Source organism: Phascolarctos cinereus, unplaced genomic scaffold (genome assembly GCF_003287225.1).
Source record: "Phascolarctos cinereus isolate Bilbo 61053 unplaced genomic scaffold, phaCin_HiC Scaffold_3;HRSCAF=262, whole genome shotgun sequence".
NCBI classification, from domain to species: Eukaryota; Metazoa; Chordata; class Mammalia; order Diprotodontia; family Phascolarctidae; genus Phascolarctos; species Phascolarctos cinereus.
In genome coordinates this window covers 2137113-2157466 of record NW_027555736.1, presented here as the reverse complement: position 1 = coordinate 2157466, position 20354 = coordinate 2137113, and the positions used below count along the sequence as shown (strand labels likewise).

The 20354-nt window shown below is 46.0% G+C and overlaps 1 protein-coding gene across 1 annotated transcript in view; it reads left to right on the top strand.

Moving 5' to 3' along the window:
- The window catches only part of JAKMIP3 (Janus kinase and microtubule interacting protein 3), a 172694-nt gene that overhangs the window by 126809 nt on the left and 25531 nt on the right, over positions 1-20354 (top strand). Inside the window, 7 exon segments of the mRNA XM_078150682.1 lie at positions 3959-4024; positions 5066-5134; positions 5232-5309; positions 14464-14667; positions 15284-15349; positions 17226-17302; positions 17406-18844. Coding sequence (XP_078006808.1) covers positions 3959-4024; positions 5066-5134; positions 5232-5309; positions 14464-14667; positions 15284-15349; positions 17226-17276 — 534 coding nt within the window. The 3' untranslated portion in view covers positions 17277-17302; positions 17406-18844.

The window sequence follows — 20354 nt, the reverse complement described above, 5'->3', positions numbered from 1 at the left end:
TGTGTCTCATTCTAAAGCACAGGACACGAGTGGGGCTGAGCTGTAAGATTGGCCATCAGAGGGCTGGTATTCCATCACCAGAATCTGATGACTCATTGTTTGTCAATAGCATTAGTGGCTACAAATCCTCCATTCTGGTCCTGGACGATGTTTGTGTTTAAATTGACCATAGGGAAATTTAAAGGGGGAAAAACCCTGTTGTTTCCCTGCCATATTATCTCTGCCCACCTGGGATGGCCAAGTGGAATTGTGGCCATTGGGTTTGGTGAGAAAGGGAAAGGATGCAGCGGGTGTGAAGAGGAGAGCAGAACAGAGATTGATCCAGGAGATTGGAACAGCCTTCCTCTGGTTCCCAAGTGGACCAAGACAACAGGATAGAGATGCTGCTTGCTGAGACTCACCACCAAGGAGAAGGAGGTGGCTACAGCAGTGTGGGGGTTGACTGGGTGCCTGTAGATATGAGTTAACATGGCAGGGTTTCAGACAACAGCCTCCAGTCATTTCTATTCATTCATTCACCCACCATTCATTCATTCATTTATCCATTTAGTGAGCATATGCTGGGAGCCTACTAGGGGCTAGGAGCTGAGCAAGGCAGAAAAATAAGTGAGCACTTGGTCTCTGCCCTTGCAGACTACTGGGGGGAGAGAGAAGGGGAGATAAGACACACAGAGAAATAAATGTGGAAAGTGTGAAGTGAAACCTGTTAAGATAATTTCCCAAGGGGGACAGAGAAGAGGGGACAGTGAGGCAGCAGCCTTTCAGATGGGCTCAATGGAGGAGCAGAAGAGTGTGCAGGTAAGCTATCCATACCCCCTCCCCACCCCCAGTTCAGTTAGCTTTACCTGCCAGCTTCTCAGTGGAAGCATGTGACCAAGGCCTGGTTGGCTCACTCTCCCCAAAGGAAGGTGGGCAGATGACTACACATATGTTCACCTGAAGCCAGAGTGCTCCCGATTGTCTTGTCCCAGGCCCAGGCCCCCCTGCTGGCCTTCCTGCCTGTTTCTTAATCCCTGCCTCCACTGAGATGATTTTGGTCACTCTGTTTTACACTTTTCTCATTTATTTAGGTTATAATTATTTGTGTAAGTACCTTGTCTTCCCCCTACTGGTCGGCAAGTTCTTTGAAAACAGGGACCAAATGTCTCTTATGTGTCTGTCTTACCCATGTCTCCCCCGCCTCCTAGCATATCACTGAATGAATGAATGAATGAGTGAATGAATGAATGAACAAATAGACAGACTGGAGTCTGTTTTAAATTCTCCCAACTGGCCATGTTAACTCATTTCCAAAGGCGACTGGCCAAGCCTTATGTTGTACCGCCATCTTCTTCCCTAATGACAAAGCTCAGATTCCAGCAGGCTCTGTGTCTTTACTATTTCTCCTGGCCCATTTGGGAGCCAGAGAAACCCAGTCACACTGTAGCGCTGACATCCGGGAGGGCCCAGAATCACAGAAGAGCTCTTCATTCCCAAATCCAATGGTGTTCTCTTAGTCCTCACCCTTGTTGACTTCTTGGCAGCCTTTGATTCTGCTAGCTGTTTCTCGAAGCTTTATCCTCCATGGCTTCTCTCTGGACTCTGCTCCTATCTGCCTGTCCCCAGTCCCTTTTTCTGGATCATTATACATCTCTTGATCCCTAACCATCAGTGCTCTCCAAGCCTGGTTCCTCCCTGCTCTTCTCTTTATATGTTTTCTCTCCTGGTGATTCCATGAACTCTTGTGGGTTTAGTTATTGCCTCCACATGAGCGGCTTCTAAATCTGCATGTGCAGACATAGCCTCCCTCCTTCATGCTTAACTTGAAGACACTGGTGCTGGGTTCAGTTCTCACATCTGCCACTTACTATCTGTGTGACCTTGTGTAAGTCATTTAAATTTTCGTATCCTCAGTTTCTCCATCTGTAATGTGGGTGCATTGGACCAGTTAGTCTCCAAGGGCTCTGTGCTTGAACATCCCACCAGGACTTCAAGCTTAACGTAGTCAAAATGAAACACCATTTTCTTCCCCTACTCCCACTCCTTTTCAAGGCTTCTCATTTCTCTTGAGGGCATCATTATCTTGCCAGGGCCCAGATTCTCCACCTCAAAGTCTTCTCTTCCTTCTCTCTCATTCCCCACATCTGCTCAGCTTCCAAGTCTTGTCAATTCTATTTCTGTAACATTTCTTGCTCTTGCTCAAGGCCTTGTCACCTCTCTTCTGGACTACAGTAATAGCATCCTAATTGGTATCACCACTACCAGTCTCTCCTTGCTCCAAAATAACCTTCCCCACCTGCCAAAGTAACCTTCCTAAAGCCCAAGTCTTATGTCAAAGATGCTCAAAGACCATCAGTGGCTCCTTATTAACTCTAGAAAAAGCAACGCAAAGTATTCAGGTTAGGGGTTAAAGCCCACAACCTGGTTCCTTCACACATGTCCAGATTCATTTCCTCTTATTCCCATTCCACAATCTACATTCAGCCAAACTGGACAACTAGCTTCTCCCTGAACTTGGCATCTTACCATTCGTATCTGACCCTGGGCTGCCTCAGCCCCCACGCATTGCCTGGGTTGTGTTCTTTCCTTAGCCATGTTTCTCAGAATCCTTGGCTTCATTCAAGGCTGAGCTCAGGAACCTCAGGGCCTCCTCTTGGAAGGCTTCCATGATCTGTGGTCCTTCCAGCCATCAGGGCTCCCTCCTCAAATTCTGTTTGCACATTTTATTGCACCTCCTGGCCCCTGCTCCCACCAGGGGAATCTTGGCTTTTAGAACCCAGGGCCCCGTTTTCACTTTGCCCTTTCCCAGGACTAGTGTAGTGCTTCTCACATTAACAGAAGCAGCAGCAGCAGAAACAACAGCAAAACTGAGCTGATTTTGATAGTATGGGGAACTCTCAGTGTGGACACTCCATTTACTACTGCAGATTAGCAATTTTCCTAGCTCAGCACCTTCCTGTTAGAATGGCAGCTCCCGGAGGAGTGGGATGGGGTTTGTGTCTTTCTTTTCATCACCTTCCCTCTCAGCAGTATTCCACTCCCTAAATGCCTGCAGAGTGCTCTCTGCCTAAGAGGGAGGAGTCTCTTATGTGTACACATGGGCCGTAGGAGTTTGAGTATCCAGTTCTGTGCCTTGCTGTATTTATGAGGGAAACATTGATCAACAATCAGAAGCCTCAATCAGACATCAGATCCCAGCACCCAAGCCCAAGGTTATCCCCATGGGTGTGCATGAACGCTGGCTGGGAAGCATGGTAGCATTCCCCCAAGTGCAGACTGTGTGTGGCCCATGCTCCCCTCTGGGGCCTTTGTTCAATGCTCAGGTCCCCGATGTAACCAGATTAAGATGCTAATGCCATTGTCAAGACCTGAAGGCAGTGACTGGGAGTCAGGGATGAAGGCCTCCATCCCTCCTGCCAGGGCCATAAATAAAACATATTAACTGCAGAATATGGGAAATGCCAGAGACTCCATCCATTTCCCAAGCATGAATATTATACTTATCATTCCTGGTTCCCAGGCACTGTTTTTAATAATTCATGGAATGAATTTATACCACATTCACTTTAAACAAAAGTGTGCCCAGAGACACGGGTTTGGGCAGAATACTCATCACTGCAATCTTTGGATCTTTGCACAGTCTGTAAGTGACTCCATATGTAAAATGGTGTCCTGGGGACCAAGCTTTCTCTACTCTAGCAGATACCGTGAGATCAACTCATTAATAAGCCAAAGGGAGCTATGTTTGAATGGGGGAAAAAATCGGATGATATATCTATGGACAAAAAACAAATATGCCCTAGAAGTTTGAGGAGATGTGAACATGTCTAGAACTGAAGAAAAGAAAGAAGATACAAAGAGTAAACAGATCTCTGCTATCTTGCTAAATGCTTCTCCAGAATGTGTGGTGTCTGGGACAGTGGAGCACGAGGCAGAGCCACCTAAACTCACTGACTCTCTCTCCTGTTTTTGCCTATAGAATTTGACCAATGAAGAGCAAGTCATTGTCATCCAAGCAAGGACAGTACTGACCCTGGCTGAGAAGGTAATAGACATTGTAGCCTTTTTCTTATAAGCACACAAAGGTGTGGTTCTTCTGAACTAGGGGATGGGAAGCATAGATGGAAACCCAGTAACTATGCCCTGCCATGGAAAAGTGTGTGAGGTGACACTCATTCTTGCACAAACAGCATTCATGATAAAGTTTGTCCATGTCAGATCCATTTGGACGTTGGGATGCTTGAGTTTTAGAGAAGATAAGCAATGAATGCCACCTTGTGGACTGTTGTAAAAAGGTAGCTTACACTGTTCATTGAGAATGTACCCAGACCACAGCCCTGTGGTATGGGGCTCACAGCCTTCCCTTTGAGTACCTCACAGCTTCTTGCCTCCTGCAGACTCACTCACACCTAGCTGCTTACCGATTGTCCACATATGGCCTGCCTGATGCTTGTGCCTGTGAGGGACAGAGGGTGAAACGTTCTGGGAGAGTTTGGGTTAGAAAGATGACTGAAAATGCAATCCTTCTTCCCATATTCATTCTCTTTGGAGAGCCTGGGGCCAAAAGACTCTCCCTTCCCCCCCAACAAACACCTCTCCATGAGACCTTTTCCTTTTTTCCAGAGGAAAAAAACTAGAGATGGTTTGGTTGGGGAGGGGGTGGGGAGGGGGAAGGCTTCCAGCAATGCCAACCCACCTGAGCTACCAGTCCCGCAAAGCCTGATCACCCAGGGGCACCTTGGAAGAATCTCAGCTCACGGACATGTAGCATCACCTCTCTACCACACGGGTAATCAAGCAGCAGGCAGACTCACAATTGGGCTCTGACAGCCTCTCTTCGCCTGGGATTGTCCTCAGGACTAGAGCTGGGGGAGAATTGGCCTTTCCCACATCATAGGTTTGTGTGATGGGCTCCTTGCTATACAACTGGGGAGAACCCTGAGGGCTCTCTTCTCATTTCGTTCTCTGCTCAGCCCTTTTGGGCTGTCCTCCTGGTACCATTTTGGCTCATCTCGGACTGCACCTTGTGTTCCTTTGATCCCGATTAATTGCCTGGGCATGACTACTTGTCATCTTTCATGTTCAGTGGCTCCAGCAGATAGAAGTGACTGAGTCTGCCCTGCAGCAAAAGATGGTGGATCTGGAGAATGAGAAGGTAGGCAGAACCTCCAACAGAAAGGAAAGCCACTTTCAAGTCTGTGGGGCCGGCCTACCCATAATCGATTCATGCATACCCTTCTCTCTGTCCTCAGGAGTTATTTAGCAAACAGAAGGGATATCTGGATGAAGAGCTTGACTACAGGAAGCAAGCACTGGACCAGGCACACAAGGTAAAAGTCAAGTTCCCACAATGCATGGCCAGATTAAATTCCAAGTGCTTTAGGAATGCCTCGGTGGAGTTTACATCTCCAGTTCCCTCATCATCCTGGGCACCTTCAGCACCTACTAACACATTGAAAACAAAATGAATTTCCCTAGTCTACATTGAGAGATATAGTGTCTAAGACTGGGGTACTGAGAGTCCCCTCGACTCTTCCTGAGGAAGACACATTAAGAACAATAGCGGCAAGCTGGAGAACATTTTGGTCAATGGTGATTTAGGGTTAAATCAAGGTAGGCGACCAGGTAAGCTAAATGAGGGGGACCAGGCTAGTGAAGGATCCAAGGTCTTGCCAAATGAAATTGGGGTGAAGAAGCTAGAGATGCTAACCCTGGAAGAGAGAACACTGGGGAACAGCGGGCTCTTTATCTTCAAGTGTTTGAGAGGCTTGGTTCGCCTTCAGGGAGGAAGAACGAGGAGTAATGGAGGGATGCTGGCAAGGAGCAAATTTAGGTTTGACATCAGGGAAAACTTGCTAAGAGTTCGAGCTCCCTCAACATGGAAAGAGCTGCCTCAGGAAGCAGTTGGGCCCTTTCTCCCTAATGTCTGTGAATACAAGCTGGATGTCCTCTTGTCAGGTCTGTTGCATAGGGCTATTTTTTTCCAGGTATGGGTTAGACTACAGAGCCATGGTGGTCCCTTTGAACTCAGCTTTTGTGACATGCCTTAGCTTGCTGATACTCTTCCTAAAATGTAGCAGCCACAGTGAGACAAAATAAATACTTCAGCTGTGATATGGCCAGTGCAGAGTACAGCAGGACCCTCAGCCCTGTGCTTTTGACATAGCGGGGGACTCTCTGAGTGAAACCAAAGTGCACATTAGTTTTCTAGGCTGCCATATCATACTGTTAACTCATGTTGGGCTTGTAGTCCACCAAAGTCTCCAGATATTTTTCAGACAGATTCTTATTTTGATGTTTCCTCTACCTTGTACTTGTAAAGCTGACTTTTATAACACCAATGTAAGACTTTATATTTATCACTAATGAATCTTGTCTTATTAGATTTAATCCAATGTTCTGTCCCATTGGATTCTTTTTGGATCCTGATTCTGTCATCCAACGTGTTAGCTTTGGGACATCCACAATTTTGATAAGAATGACATATTTTATCTATTAAAATGCAAATAACACAACACATACACAAATCCCCGGAGTACTCTAATAAAGTCCCCTCCCCCACTGCCCAGATTAGAGCTTTTCATGGCTATGTGGCAGTTCCAACACATCCCAAACCACTTGCCTATACACTTATGCAACTCACATCTCTCCATGCTTTTCTACAAGAATAGTATGAGACATTGTCAGATGCATTACTGAAATCTGGGTAAATTATATTTATAGCACCCCCTGGTCTTCCAGTCTAGTAACCCTGTCAAAAAAAGGAAATGAGGTTAGTTTTCCATGACCTATATTAGATGTGCCACTGATTATTTGGGGTGATCACAGCTTCTCTTTTGAGATGCCTACAAACCTTCTCATTAATATTGTTCTCTTTTATTTCTGAGAATACAAGTTAAACTATAGTTTGCAGATTTACTTCTCTTTTACAAAAACCTGGCAAAATACTTACCTGTCTTTACTATTGAGATGTCTCATTCTCTAATATCTTTTTTTTATTTTAAAAGTGTTTTATTGATATCTTTTTTTTACCTCAACTTCACTTTTCAATTTATCTCCCCTCCCCACCAAGAGAGCCATTCATTGGCACAAAGAGTAAAGAAGAGTCAGAGAGAACAAAGGCAGGCCAGAAACCCTAGGCAAAACAACTAACTGACACCACAGCAAATATCAAGTCCATGGCTCCTCACTTCTTCAAGGAAGAGAGGATGGAGCGCCTTTTTAAATCTCTCCCTCAAGGTCCAGCTTGATTGTTATACTGACCCAACACTCAGGATTTCCTCCCTTTTCATCGGTCTGTCCACTTACATTGTTATGTCATTAAATGCAGTTATCTATTGACATCACTTTTCCTCAGTTTCTATATCTCCCCATGCTTCTCCATATGCTTCATAGTCTGGTTTTTTTTCCTTTTTTTCCCCAAGGTTAAGTGACCTGCCCAGGGTCACACAGCTAGTGAGTATCATGTGTCTGAGTTCAGATTTGAACTCAGGTCCTCCTGACTCCAAAGCTGGAACTCTATCCACTGCACCACCTAGCTGCCCCTTCATAGTCTTTGTTTCTTGCAATACTATATTACCTTCATGTTCCACACCCATCCCCAGCTGGTGGGCTTCTACTTTGTTTGTATTTGTACTTTACTTGAAAAAGTGCTACAAGAAATATTTCGGCGTGTAGGGGACCTTCCCCTCTGACTTCTTTAGGCTATATGCCTAGTGATGGGATCTCCAAAGGGTGTAGACATTCTTGTTTTCGTTTGTTTTTAACTCAAATCAGTTCATTTATTAGATTAATGGGAGTTCAGCTAACTGCAAAAAAATTTTCTCTGTACAACTGCTAGAAAGCATAATGTTGGCAATCAATCTTTAAATTTGTTTTTCTTTGATGACATAATTTGACTAAAATATGAGTCAAGGAACTAAGCAATTATGAAAACACATCTTTCCTATTACACCGGTTCATAATAAAATGCTACAGACTAATGGTGAATTACAGTGAATGGTATGCTTGGTACACTGTGGTGCCAAAACACTCTCTTGCAGTGAAGGATACTTAAATGTTACATTACTGTGAAATGAAATCTCTAATTTAAAGTTTAAAATACTTTGTAAAGTTTTGAATGAATTTCACAGTTGAACTTTTGCCAAAGACCAACACAGAATCTTACAGAATTGTCATTTTCAGTACCCCGTCGATGTGAAACAATTCCCCCAATCTCAAACATAACATTTTAAAATAGAATCAAGAAAATAAAAGCCATATTGCATTTCTAGAGAAATGCTAACTTTGTATGGGCAGATATTCACCAAAATATAATAAACTATTTTAATGTAAAGCTGATAAATTTTTAAAAATCTTACAGTTTGGCAGAAAGTTAAGCCAGCCAATCATCTCTTAGGGGTGTAGACATTCTAATCACTTGCTTAGCATAATTCCAAATAGCTTTCCAGTCTGCTTGGCCTACTTTCTAGTTCCACAGACAAGGCATTCACGTGCCTGTCTTTTCCTAATGTTGCTGAGTCCCATAGCTTGTCATCCTTGCCAGTTAACTGAGTAGAAAGAGAGACCTTCACATTTTTTAAAGTTGTATGCCTTTTATTATTCTTATTATTGACTTGGCACAATCTCTCATGTGGTTGTTTTCAATTTGCAATCTTTTAAATGGCATTTGTTTGTGTGAGTTTTTTGAGAGCAGGGACTGGTTTTTGTTTGTCTTTCTCTGTATCTCCATTGTTTAAAACGGGGTCTGGCACACTGTAGGCATTTAGTAGATGTTAGTTGACTGACTGATTGACCTATCTGTAGGAAGAAAGGCCTTTGGATGATCAGCAGCAGCAGCTCAGCCATCACTTTGGCCAGTTCTCTTGGTCTTCTAGGAGACAGCTTACTCGCTTGAATTCACTGAGGCAAGCAAGATGCCATGTGATTGTATTTTCACTTAGCTTGAATTTGCATCCCATCCTATCCATTCTATTCTTACCAGGCCAAAAATTATTCTCCTGGGAGAAGAAATAGAAGCAAAATACCAGTTCAAGAGTTCAGATATTTCACCATTGTTGACATGACTTCTCCCTTTTCTAAATCTCCTCTATCACAACAATAATCCATTTGGGAATTTTTTCCAGGAATTAGGCTAAGCTCATTGGCTTGGAGTTTGCAAACATCACCATTTTCCTTCTTCTGAGATACGTGCTATCTTGGGAACTTTGAGGAAGTTCCCAAGATAGCACGTATCTCAGTCACAACCAGAAAACCTCTTTGTTACCCATTAGCTTGGGCTGAAGGACCTGAGATCTACCTAGTTCCCCAGAAAAGTGTGTTTACAGAGGATAGAGCCCATTCTCAGAGATTCAGACCTTATGGATACCCACCTTACATAAGCAGAACTATACCTACTTTCCAAATGAGCAAGAATAGATAATGTTTATGTATATATGTATGTATATACATATATGTATATGTGCGTGTAACCAGGCTAGTGAAGGACCCAAGATATATACCTATGTGTATATATCTATAATACATGCATATACATATATGCACATGTGTGTAATCAGACTAGTGAAGGACATAAACATACATATGTATGTGTGTATATATGTTTACGCATACCTATAATACACATGTGTATACTTATGTGTGTGTGTGTGTGTGCTTAACACATATATAATATATGAGGGCTGTTATTGTTTATCCTTCATTCTTTTTTTTTTTTGCTGTTTTTGGTGAGGCAATCGGGATTAAGTGACTTGCCCAAGGTCATACACTAGTAAGTGTTCTGTGTCTGAGGCTGGATTTGAACTCAGGTCCTCCTGACTCCAAAGCCAGAGCTCTACTCCCTGCACCACTTAGCTGCCCCATTTATCCTTCATTCTCGAAGAGGACCAATGACACTAGGAGGGTGACACCTTGACTTGCAGGTGAATTGGATTTAAGTGAGGCAGGGCTGTGCAAAGTCACCAGCCTCATTCTGTCCTCCAGAGTCATTGGAGTCCAGTGGCAAGGCATAGGTCAGGACAACTGGAGATGGTCCTAGATACAGGGGGAGACCTTGGCCTCTTCAAGCTAAGCTCTTTCCCAGGTCTCAGGTTTGACTGAGGTGATGCCCATTCAATTATTAAAGGCTAGCTAAGAATTGAGACAAAAGATGGCCTAGTTTGCCTTCACAAAAGAGTCAGTCTGGGAAGGGAAGACCCTTAGAGTTTCTGGCCAGAACAGAAACAATTGTTGTTTCCATTCTATGAGAGGGTTAAAATCCCCCCAGATGAGAAGGTGGGGGAGGGGTGTGGTTTGCACTAGGGAATGGCACGCCTACCCAGATCCATTGACTGTTGTTATTTTTAAGGCTTAAAAAGGCTTAAAAAGCAATTTACATCCATTACTCAAGTTCATTCAGTAAGCCCTGGCACCAAGGATATAAAGACAAAAGACAAAACTGAAACAGTCCCTGCCTTCAGGGAGCTTACAGTCTTCTGATTTTTCTCCTTTATAAAAGCCCTGTGAAGGAAACCTGTAAGTATTATTATTATTGCTGCTTTGTTGATGAGCATTGGGTTGGCTTTCCCAAACTCCCATGGATTATTGGGTAGAAGAGCCAGGCCTCAAACCTTAGGGCCATGGATTGAGAGCTGGAAGAGGCCTTGAATATCATCTAACCCAGCACCAACCAAGGCTCAGAGAGGTGAGTAGCCTGTCTGTGGTCATAGTCAGTACCTGCAGAGCTGGGATGATTCACAACCAGCTCTTCTGAGTCCAAACCTAAAGCTCTTTCCCTAGCATCCCATCTGCCAGTTACTCTGGGGTGTAGGAGATGTGAAGAGGAAGAGTGAGAGATAAAGCAAGTAGGAGCCAATCTGGGATGCCCTTGAAAGCCAAACAAAGGAGAAGATAAGAAAGGTGGTAGTTTACAGGGATAAGTGAGGATTTTTCCCCCAGCATCAGTAGCAGAGTTGAATGGTGAGCTTCCTTCTTTCTTAAATATTTCCCATAACAATAGTTAAATAAAAAAGAGTTGGGCACAAATGGAACATATTAAAGGGCTGACTTTGTTCTGCACAAAGCTACCAGCTTCCTAACCCTACCTCTTTTGTGTTTGATAAATCATGAGAAGCTCCCATGGACAGGAAATTATTATAATGCATTTTTTTCAAATGTAGCTAAAGAGTATTTTCTTTCCAGCCCCTGAATCCTGTAGCCCGTGGGAAACTTGCTTACTGTTTATACAACCAAAGCAGGGGGCACAGAAGGGAGAGCTGTGGGGAAAGGTCCAGATGCCAACCCTAAGCTGGAATCAGGTTCACACATGGGAGGTTGCAATGTCTCCAGGAAAGGTAGATTTTAAAACGATTTTGCCCAAGGAAAAAAACAACATTCATTGAAGAAAATGCTATATTTAAAAAGGTTCAAACAACAAAAAAGTTCAAACTTTGTCCTGAATCTAATTGAGAAATTCTTAGGATATTAATCATTCCTTGGGATCTTGACCCTCAGATAAGAGCCAAGGAACCATTCCCGGGACTTGTTCCAGTCCTGAGCCAACTCTGGCTAAAGCCCCATCCTTGGGAAAAGGAGCGCCTTCCAGGAACACTTTTTATGCATTGTCATTAGGATGATGAAGAGACTCTCCATCCATCCCTGGCACTCGCCAGCTCAGCAATGACCCTCCTCAAACAGAGCATCCAGATCTAAATAAAGCGTAGTACTCCAGATGTAGTCTGCCCAGGACAGAGGACAGTGGCACTGCAGCCCTCTCGCTCCCCCCACCCTATCTCATTCTGGACCCTCTGCCTTCCCCAATGCAGCCCAAAATCATATGAGCATTCCTGACTGCCTCCCCACACTGTTGGGTTACAGTGGACTTGTGGGCCACTCGAATCTCCAGATCTTTTTTCCCTCTCCAGATGAGCTATTCCCAAGCCATTCCTTCCCCAATTATGCTAGAGTGAACACTCCATGAAGACTCACTATCACAGAAGTCTGAGTTGTATGTCGTGTGGAAAGAGTTCAGCCCATTTATTGCTTCTCACATGTTGAGATGTGTTCTTGGGAGCTCATACAGGATGGCTAACAGTACTCATGGCCCAACCTTCTGGCCGGGGCTCATAATGGTCACCATGGCTTCTGCCAAAACTGGGAAGAAACCTGACCATGCCCATTTCCACTCTGCTCTTTTCTCAGCCAATAGGTACTTCCATGTGCTTATGATATATGAGGAGCTGACCTTGGTGCTGCAGGGCCAGAGAGATGCAGGATGCCCCTTTGGGAAGGTCAGAGGCCTGGAGGCACCAACAGTCCAATAGCATCCCCAGACTGTACGAAGCCAGAAAGGCAGGAAAAACAAGGAACACGCTAAGGAAAAAGTCCCTACAGGCTAGGGTATCAGGGGATGCTGTGCCAAGGAGGGGGGATATGATCTAGGCCTTGAAGAGTGGGCAGAATTTCGCCTAACAGTAAGGAGGGAGAGAGGCACAAACAAAGCCATGACCAAAAGACTGGGTAGCACTCCCACACAAAGGAGAGTTAGAAAGGACCTTTGGCAGTATCTAACGTCCGACCTCCCGTAGCAACAGGTGACAAAACTAAGATCCAGAGAGGAAGAGACTTGACCAAGGTGAAACTGCTGTGAAATGGCACAGCCAAGACACAATCCCTGTTCTCTCTGTCCCAAGCTAGGCCTCTTCCCATGAGGGGGAATCACTTGGGAGTCACTGCCTAGAGTTGCCCAGCACCTTGCCTGGATATCTCCCAGTTAGCCTTTTACTGGAGGAATTTGTGTCAATGTTTTTCCTATGGGGATGTCGCCCACCAGTCCATTCTTGCACACTCACTCCCTTCCCCTGGGCAGAGCAGTGCCTGAGAACACGGCGGTAAGTTCCTAGGTGCTTGTTGAACTGAATCATAGCAATGGGCACAGAGCAAACCAGGAGAGAACAGAGAGGGTTCACTGCTGACTTCTGTCCTCACATGCCTAGCCCAGGGCACCTTGGGACGAAGGAGATACTGGATGGGTGGTTGTTGTTGAGTGAGTGATTGAGTGACAGTGACAGTGAAAATGAAAGATTTCTGGCCAGGTTTTGTGGCAATGCAAGTGAGAGCTTGCTGCTCATATTAGACCCTGCGCATCGGCCCTGTTGCACAGCCCTGGGGCTCTGTGGCAGTCCTTTCCCCATCACTCCAGTAATGCCACGGCCATGCACATGGAAGAAGTGCAGGAGAACAGAAGAGTTTGTCTCTCAGAGCTGTTTAGCTTTGCCTCGGGCTGCTGGCTTTATTTTTCCTCCTAACAAGGACAGGGTTAAATGCATCCTATTGAGTGGGGTGTCTGGTCTGCAGCATCTAAATCAGGTACAGCTTCAGGCAAGGGAAGAGCCCTAGCCCTGAAGTCTGGATCCAGGCACAAGTCCCATCTCTGGGGTTATTTCCTCTATCTGACACTGAGCAGGCAGCCCCCTCTCTGGACTCCATTTTCCTTCTCTGTAAAGCTGAACTAGATGACCTTCAAGGCCTCTGCTCTATCTAACTCGAAGCCCCTTGGACTGTGTGGGAAGAGAGGCAAACCTGGGATCCACAAGTCTGTTCTCGACTCCCTACCTCCAGGTTGTGGGGTGTTTTAGGATGATGGGATCTGGTAGCCTTGGGAAAATCCCTTCCCTGGAGGTTGTCTTTGGCACACCTTCTATCCCAGAAAGTGATGACCTTGGCAGAGCCATAAGGAGGACTCTTTGTACCCAGAACAAGTGGCATGAAACTCCCCTCACTTGAGTTGGGAAGGGAAGGGGGTCCTGAGATCTCTAAGCAAGGATGCTTCTAGGAGGTGGCTGCAGGAAAAGCTTTGTCCAATCTCTGCTCCCATTTAAAGTCCTGCCAATGCCGCCAACACCCTCTAATCTGGGGCCCTGAGGAAAGCCCTGGTAAGCCACCTTCATTTGGGTTCTGGGGCCATACAATTCCAAATGTCCCTTTAGACGCTAAGCACTGAGATTTCACTTCTATCAATATATTCATTTTTGTTGATCTTTTTGTGCAACATATTCATCCACAATTCCCAAGTGTTGGGGATTTATCTACCTAATATCCTTGCACGGAATGGAAGTAAATAGATTAGTGATGGTCAGAAGGAGGAAAAGAGCTTGGGGGTGGGAGAGAGCAAGCCTGGTGAGACTCTCCAGTGGGAGGGGAAGCTGAGCAGATACAGTAAGAACGCTGAGTACCTTGGAATCAGGGTGTCTGTAGGGATAAAAGGGATGAAGAAAACAGGAAGGATGTTGGAGTCTGACAAGCTCACTACCCTCTTACAAAGCCTTTAGAGGCTCTCTTTTGCCTCTCAGAGAAAATATAAATGTCTCATCTTGGCCTGTAGGGTCCATCACTTGGTTTGGCTCTGCACTTTTTCAATCTGCCATCTGTGCTTCATGGGTGTCTGAGAATCCTTGCCACCCTGAGAGGGAAACCGGTAAGAGCATCTGTACACCTTCTGATCCCCAGCAAATCCTGGAGCTGGAGGCCATGCTCTATGATGCCCTGCAGCAGGAAGCTGGGGCCAAGATGGCAGAGATCCTGTCAGAGGATGAGCGGGAGAAGCTAAAGGTGGCAGTGGAGCAGTGGAAACGCCAGGTCATGAGTGAGCTGCGTGAGCGGGACGCTCAGATCCTACGGGAGCGCATGGAGCTGATTCAGCATGCCCAGCAGGTACACACCAAAGGGTGCCTGGGAAGCAGTGTACAGGAAGAGTTATGTGGGGGGTGGGGCCATGGACTTAATAGGTATGCATTGAGAGATATCTAATGTAGTCTCTGGAAGCCTAGAGCCATGACCATAGCAGATGTGCATGGATGGACATTCAGGTAACCCAGCTCTCCAGGGCCATGTCTACACCTCTTGAGTCTTCCTGGGGACACTCCCTGATTCTTCACCACTGCCTGGCTCTGTGCCTCATCCAAGCTTTTCCTGGTTATGTCCATAGCTAGATTGCAGGAATTACACTGCAGTCTGGCTCTCCAAGGCTACCCTTGCTAACACCACAGATCCAATGTACAACATTCTAGGCTTTCTCTAATTTGTTGCTGCTTTTACCAGCCTCTGGAAGACTCTGTGAGCAGTGTTCCATGATGGTCTTTTCCACTGAGGGCTTTGCACATGAGCTTGTGAACATGCACACATGTGCACACACTGACTGTCTTTTCTCATCAAGCACACATCTCGATGGCCTCTGTTTTTGCACACATCACCACGGCCACTTTTTCCTTTGGCTTCCATGAATTTGGTGACTTTCATGGGTTTTTTTTCTTGATTTTCCACTTTGCAGAGGATAAAAGAGCTAGAAGAGAGAATTGAAGCCCAAAAAAGACAAATTAAGGAATTGGAGGAAAAGGTAAGAAAATCCTGATGCCTTCAGGGGCATCTGGGTGGGTCTGGCTCATACAGCAAATGAGGCCCTGCTGGCAGGAGGGTCCTGTGGCCATGAGCTGACTCTCAGAGCACTTGTGAGAATTGGGAAGGTCATTACTCATTGAAGCAGGATCATCCCAGTGAGAGGCAGTGTGGCATAGTGGACAAGAAACTGGCCTGGGGGTCAGGAAGTCCTGGTTCAAGATCTGCCTGTGCCACCTACTGTGACTCTGGGCAAGTGGTCTTATCACTTGAAGACCCACCTTCATGAATGAGCTGTAGGGCAGGTACTGACTTGCCCTAACAGAGAGAAATTCTTCATTGGGAAGAATACTCATGAAACCCGGCAGCCCTCAATTTCACTTGTAGGCCATTCACCCGATGTTACAGTGTGGAGTCAAATAGGAGATGCTCGGGTCGTCCAGTGGGAAGAGGTCTTTGTCGATTGTCATTGGCCCCTGAGACACCTTTTCTCCATGTCACATGCATGCTTCCTCAGCCCCCTTCGCATGATGTGGGGCTGACACCAAAACTTATCTAGAAGCCTCACTCCCTTTCTTGTCCTTGCCCAGGATTCATCACAAGTGACAACCCTTTGGGGTTTCAATGTGGTGGATTTGGTCTATTTTTTAGAGTCACTTCAACCCCATGAGATAGGTAGGGTATAGACCCATTTTACAGAAGAGAAAACTGAGGCTCAGAGAGGCCCAGCGTAACACACCTGTTAAGCAGAAGAGACAAAAATGGGTTAGTTTCCCATCTCACCTGACAAAGTTCTAATGAAGAGACTTCTCTGGAATCAGAAAATGTGGGTTCAAATCCAATTCAAATGCTTCCTACCTATATAACTTTGGGCCTTTACCTCCCCTGGCTCTTGTTTCCTTAGCTGTGTTATGAGTGAAAAGCCTGAAAGTCAGAGTTTCTGGGTAAATAATAGTCAATTTATTCGTTAGACTAGCTAATGATCAATAAATTGGTGGTCAGTGGTTTCTCTTGGTACCCAAAGACACCTAATGAAGACATTGAATGCCTGAAATGGTTTTTTGAAAGAGAATGCCCCTGGCAGCAGAAATCAACCCTGACTGGTGGACATATTAATGAGGAGGTGAGCTAGAAGTCTTTAGCTTCTTCTGCTGAGGACATGGCTTGATCTTGAGACTCAGCTGCCTCCAGCACTCTGGACAGAGGAATCCATCTCCACCCAGACCAGTCTTCTGGGCATTCTCCTTCATGCTCTGGGTCACCCTAAACTCCAATGGAGGCCTACAAGGATGTGGGCTTATTCCTAAAGGAAAGAATTCACCTAGATTAGATTCTGTTTACACTCTACACAGTACTGAGGTCTTCTGCCCCAGATCGAGGCCCATGTTCCTCCAGGATGAAGACAATCTCATCTATCAGCCATGTCTTTCAGAGACTGGCTGACTGACCCACAGGTGCTGCTCCCTGAATGAGGAAATAAGAGAAAAAGCCTCGATCCTAATTCAATGTTTGTTGTTAATACATTAGAAAAATAATGTCCTTCATCTTTAAGATGGGACTAGCTGGCCTGTGATATCCCTTTCAGCTCTGGGTCCTTGCTGCTGTGACCCTCTCAGCCAGGAACCTGCTTCTAAGGGATCTCCTCACCTGACTCCCCAGGCCCAGTGAGGTACTGTGTATGAACAAATGGCCTTTGTGGGCCTCTCTAACCACCACCCCCATGTGCCCTGCCTGGAAATTACTTGCCTCTCATGTGTTTTCTTCTTTCTAAATGGCAGCTTGCCTTACTCTGACTGCAGTCATCAGCTCTTCCTCACCAGACATACTGTAAATTCTGTTTTTTCTCTCTTTTCTTCCATTTCCCCCTTTCTTTTCAGTTTTTATTTTTGTTTTTATTTTTCTCCTTAGCTTTCATCCTTTGGTCATAGTCTGCCTGGGTGCCCAGCCACAAGGGGTGAGTAGACTCTTCTGACCCAGCTTTTTGTTGGACTCATTTGACCCCATCACCATCTTTCTGATTTTTTTGTTCTTCACCTATTTTTATTTGTACATTACAGTTTCCAAAAGAAGTCAGAAAACACCTTTCTCTTCTTGGAACAGACAGCAATAGCTGCCAAGACAAAAACTCAAGACATTAGGACCACAATTTCTGACTCTGACTCCTGATTTTGTCCCTGGAGACAGAAGAGGATTTATTCTCGGTGACCTTCTCCTGGAGTGGCAGGGAGAGAGAATGAGGGTGAATTCAAACTCAGTGGGATCTTCTTCAGTGCCCATTCCTTGGGTGACCGTCTGTTTTCCTTGAGCCAGAAACCCAGGAAAAGCCTTCAGCTTAGCCTGGAGGATGGTGTCCTCATCCCAGTTCCAGGAAGAGGTCCCAGTCCCCTGCTGTGCAGGGAGCGCTCTCTCTCTCTCTCTCGCTCTCTCTCTCTCTCTCTCTCTCTCTCTCTCTCTCTCTCTCTTTCTCTCTCTCTCTCTCTCTCTCTCTCTCTCTCTCTCTCTCTCTCTCTCTTTCTCTCTCTCTCTCTCTCTCTCTCTCTCTCTCTCTCTCTCTCTCTCTGCTTCTGTACAGAAGTGCCCACCTCCTGTGCACTATGTTGCACATTTCTGCTAGCTGTTTTAACACAAATCTCTAAGGAAGGATTCCAGAAAGAATGGGACCTCTTGCTGCCAAGGGTGGGGCAGGAAAGGATGGTGGAGTCATGACAGCAAAGGGAGATGGGATGCCATACCAGTTTGGAATTCCCAAGAGCAGTGGACTGCTTACTCTCCCCAAACCAAGAGAATAAGTGGATGGAATGATACACACACTACTGCTTACTAAGTAGCCTGAGCATTCAGCAAGGAAAGCAGCCACCTGGTGCTGGCAATCCACAGATTGTGTCTTGGCTTCTCAGTGTATCCTGAGGCTTCCATGATTATGGCTAATAATGGGATCTCATGTGCCTAGGTCCTTAGCTAATAATTATGGTCCATTTAACTGTAACTTGCATCCTCCAGCCCCACAAACTCTTGTGCCCCCTAAGGAAGAGCCAGAAGGTGGAAAGAGTAACACTGAGCCAAGGGTAAAGTACAGGGTGGGTGGTTACCTGGCTCAAGGAAATTGAGGGAGTGAATGAACTCCTCAGGGATGAGCAAGGAGAGAACGTTGATTGATGAAAGGCCTGGCTTGTGTGCAAAAGAAGAACCCAAGACATTTTCTGAGACGGAGATGCAGGGAGCCATGAAGAGGACCCCTCCCCAACCACTCCACCCAGCCACAGTGCCCAAGCAAGTCTTAAGCAAAGCCAATCCCTCAGCTAAATTGGCTGAGGGGTGGTATTCCAGGTTCATCAGAGATGGCCCTGTCGTATAACACTCAGTCCCACCACACCTTTCCCCCAACCCACGCTTCACCACCCTCAGTCTCCTCATGGATCCTCCAAGTGGAGCAGGAGAAACCACCCTTAATCTCCCCAGGAATTATGAAGGAACCCTGCCAATGAGCTGAGTGAAGGTAAGGATGAAATGACCAACTGGGCCATTTGAAATGACTTTTTAATCATTGCTGCTGGTACTATAAGATGTTACATTTTGCAAAAGATATTATTTCATTTGAGTCTTTGCAATGAATTTCTCCATAGGAATGTCCGTTCCTAGCTCACAGAGGGAGGAAGCCCATTCTTATAGAGCTTAAAGGGAACGCGTTTGATCACCCAGCAAGATTGTGTCAGTCTCAGCTTGAACTGCTGTTGAATCCCAGTGCAGCCTCTAAAGCCACTCCTTTCTAAGCATGGATTCGATGCCACTTGGCACAGACCCTGCTCTCCCTATGAGGCTCTGCTGCCCAAACAATGCTCATGGTAGGACGGGGCTAAGCAAACCCTGGACGGCCTTGTTGGCCATTTTGAGGGTTGTTTTAATTAGGTTTAATGGGGCAGCTAGGTGGCACAGTGGATGAGTTGTCAGACCTGGAGTCAGGAGGGGCTAAGTCCAAATATGGATTCCAACACTTACTAGCTGTGTGATCCCAGGCAAGTCACTTAACCCCTGTCTGCTTCAGTTACCTCATCTCTGAAACGGGGATAACAACAGCACCTCCCTGCCAGGGTAGTTGTGCAGATCAAAGGAGATAATGATTGTTAAGTGCTTAGCACAGGGCTTGGCACACAGTAAGCACTTAACATTTCTCCATAACTGATTTTGAACACGTCTCCCTTTCCAGTGGTTGTTGGTTATCTGATCACTTTTTGAAATACTGTTCATATCTTTTGCCCATTAAGGACTGGTTCATCTTTACCCCGAGGGGTTGGAGTATGTACCTTCTCAAAGGAAAAATGGGGCAGGAATGGAAATTCATGCAGGACCTGAGGGCTAGAAGAAGCCTTTGAGGTCATCCAGTCCACCTCCATCATTTGACACAGAAACTAAACCCCAGAGAGGGGAAGGGACCAGCCCAAGATCAGACAGGGTAGAGAGTGGCAGAAAAGGGATCTCAAGGGAGGGAGGCCTCTTTTCCACCTCTCTCTGCCTCTGTCCCTACTTGTATCCTCTCTCTCCCTCCCCTCTCTGTCTCTGTCTCCTTCTGTCTCTGTCTCTGTGTCTCTGTCTCTCTTCCCCTCTCTACCCCTATCTCTGCCTCTATCTCTGCCTCTCTCCATGTCTCTCTCTCTCTCTCTCTCTCTCTCTCTCTCTCTCTCTCTCCCCCTTTCCCTCTCTCTCTCCCTCCCTTTCTCCCTCCCTCCTTTTTCTCTGCTTCTCTATCTCCCTCTGTGTCTCTGTCTGTCTGTCTGTCTGTCTATCTCTTTCTCTCCCTCTGCTTCCCTCCTGCCCTTTCTCCCTTCCTCCTTTCTCTTACTTCTCTGTTTCCCTCTGTGTCTGTGTGTGTGTCTCTCTCTCCCTCTCCCTCCCTCCCTCCCTTCCTCCTTTCTTTTACTTCTCTGTTTCCCTCTGTGTCTCTGTCTCTCTGTCCATCTCTCTCTCTCCCTCTCCCTCCCTCCCTTTCTCCCTCCCTTCTTTCTCTCTGT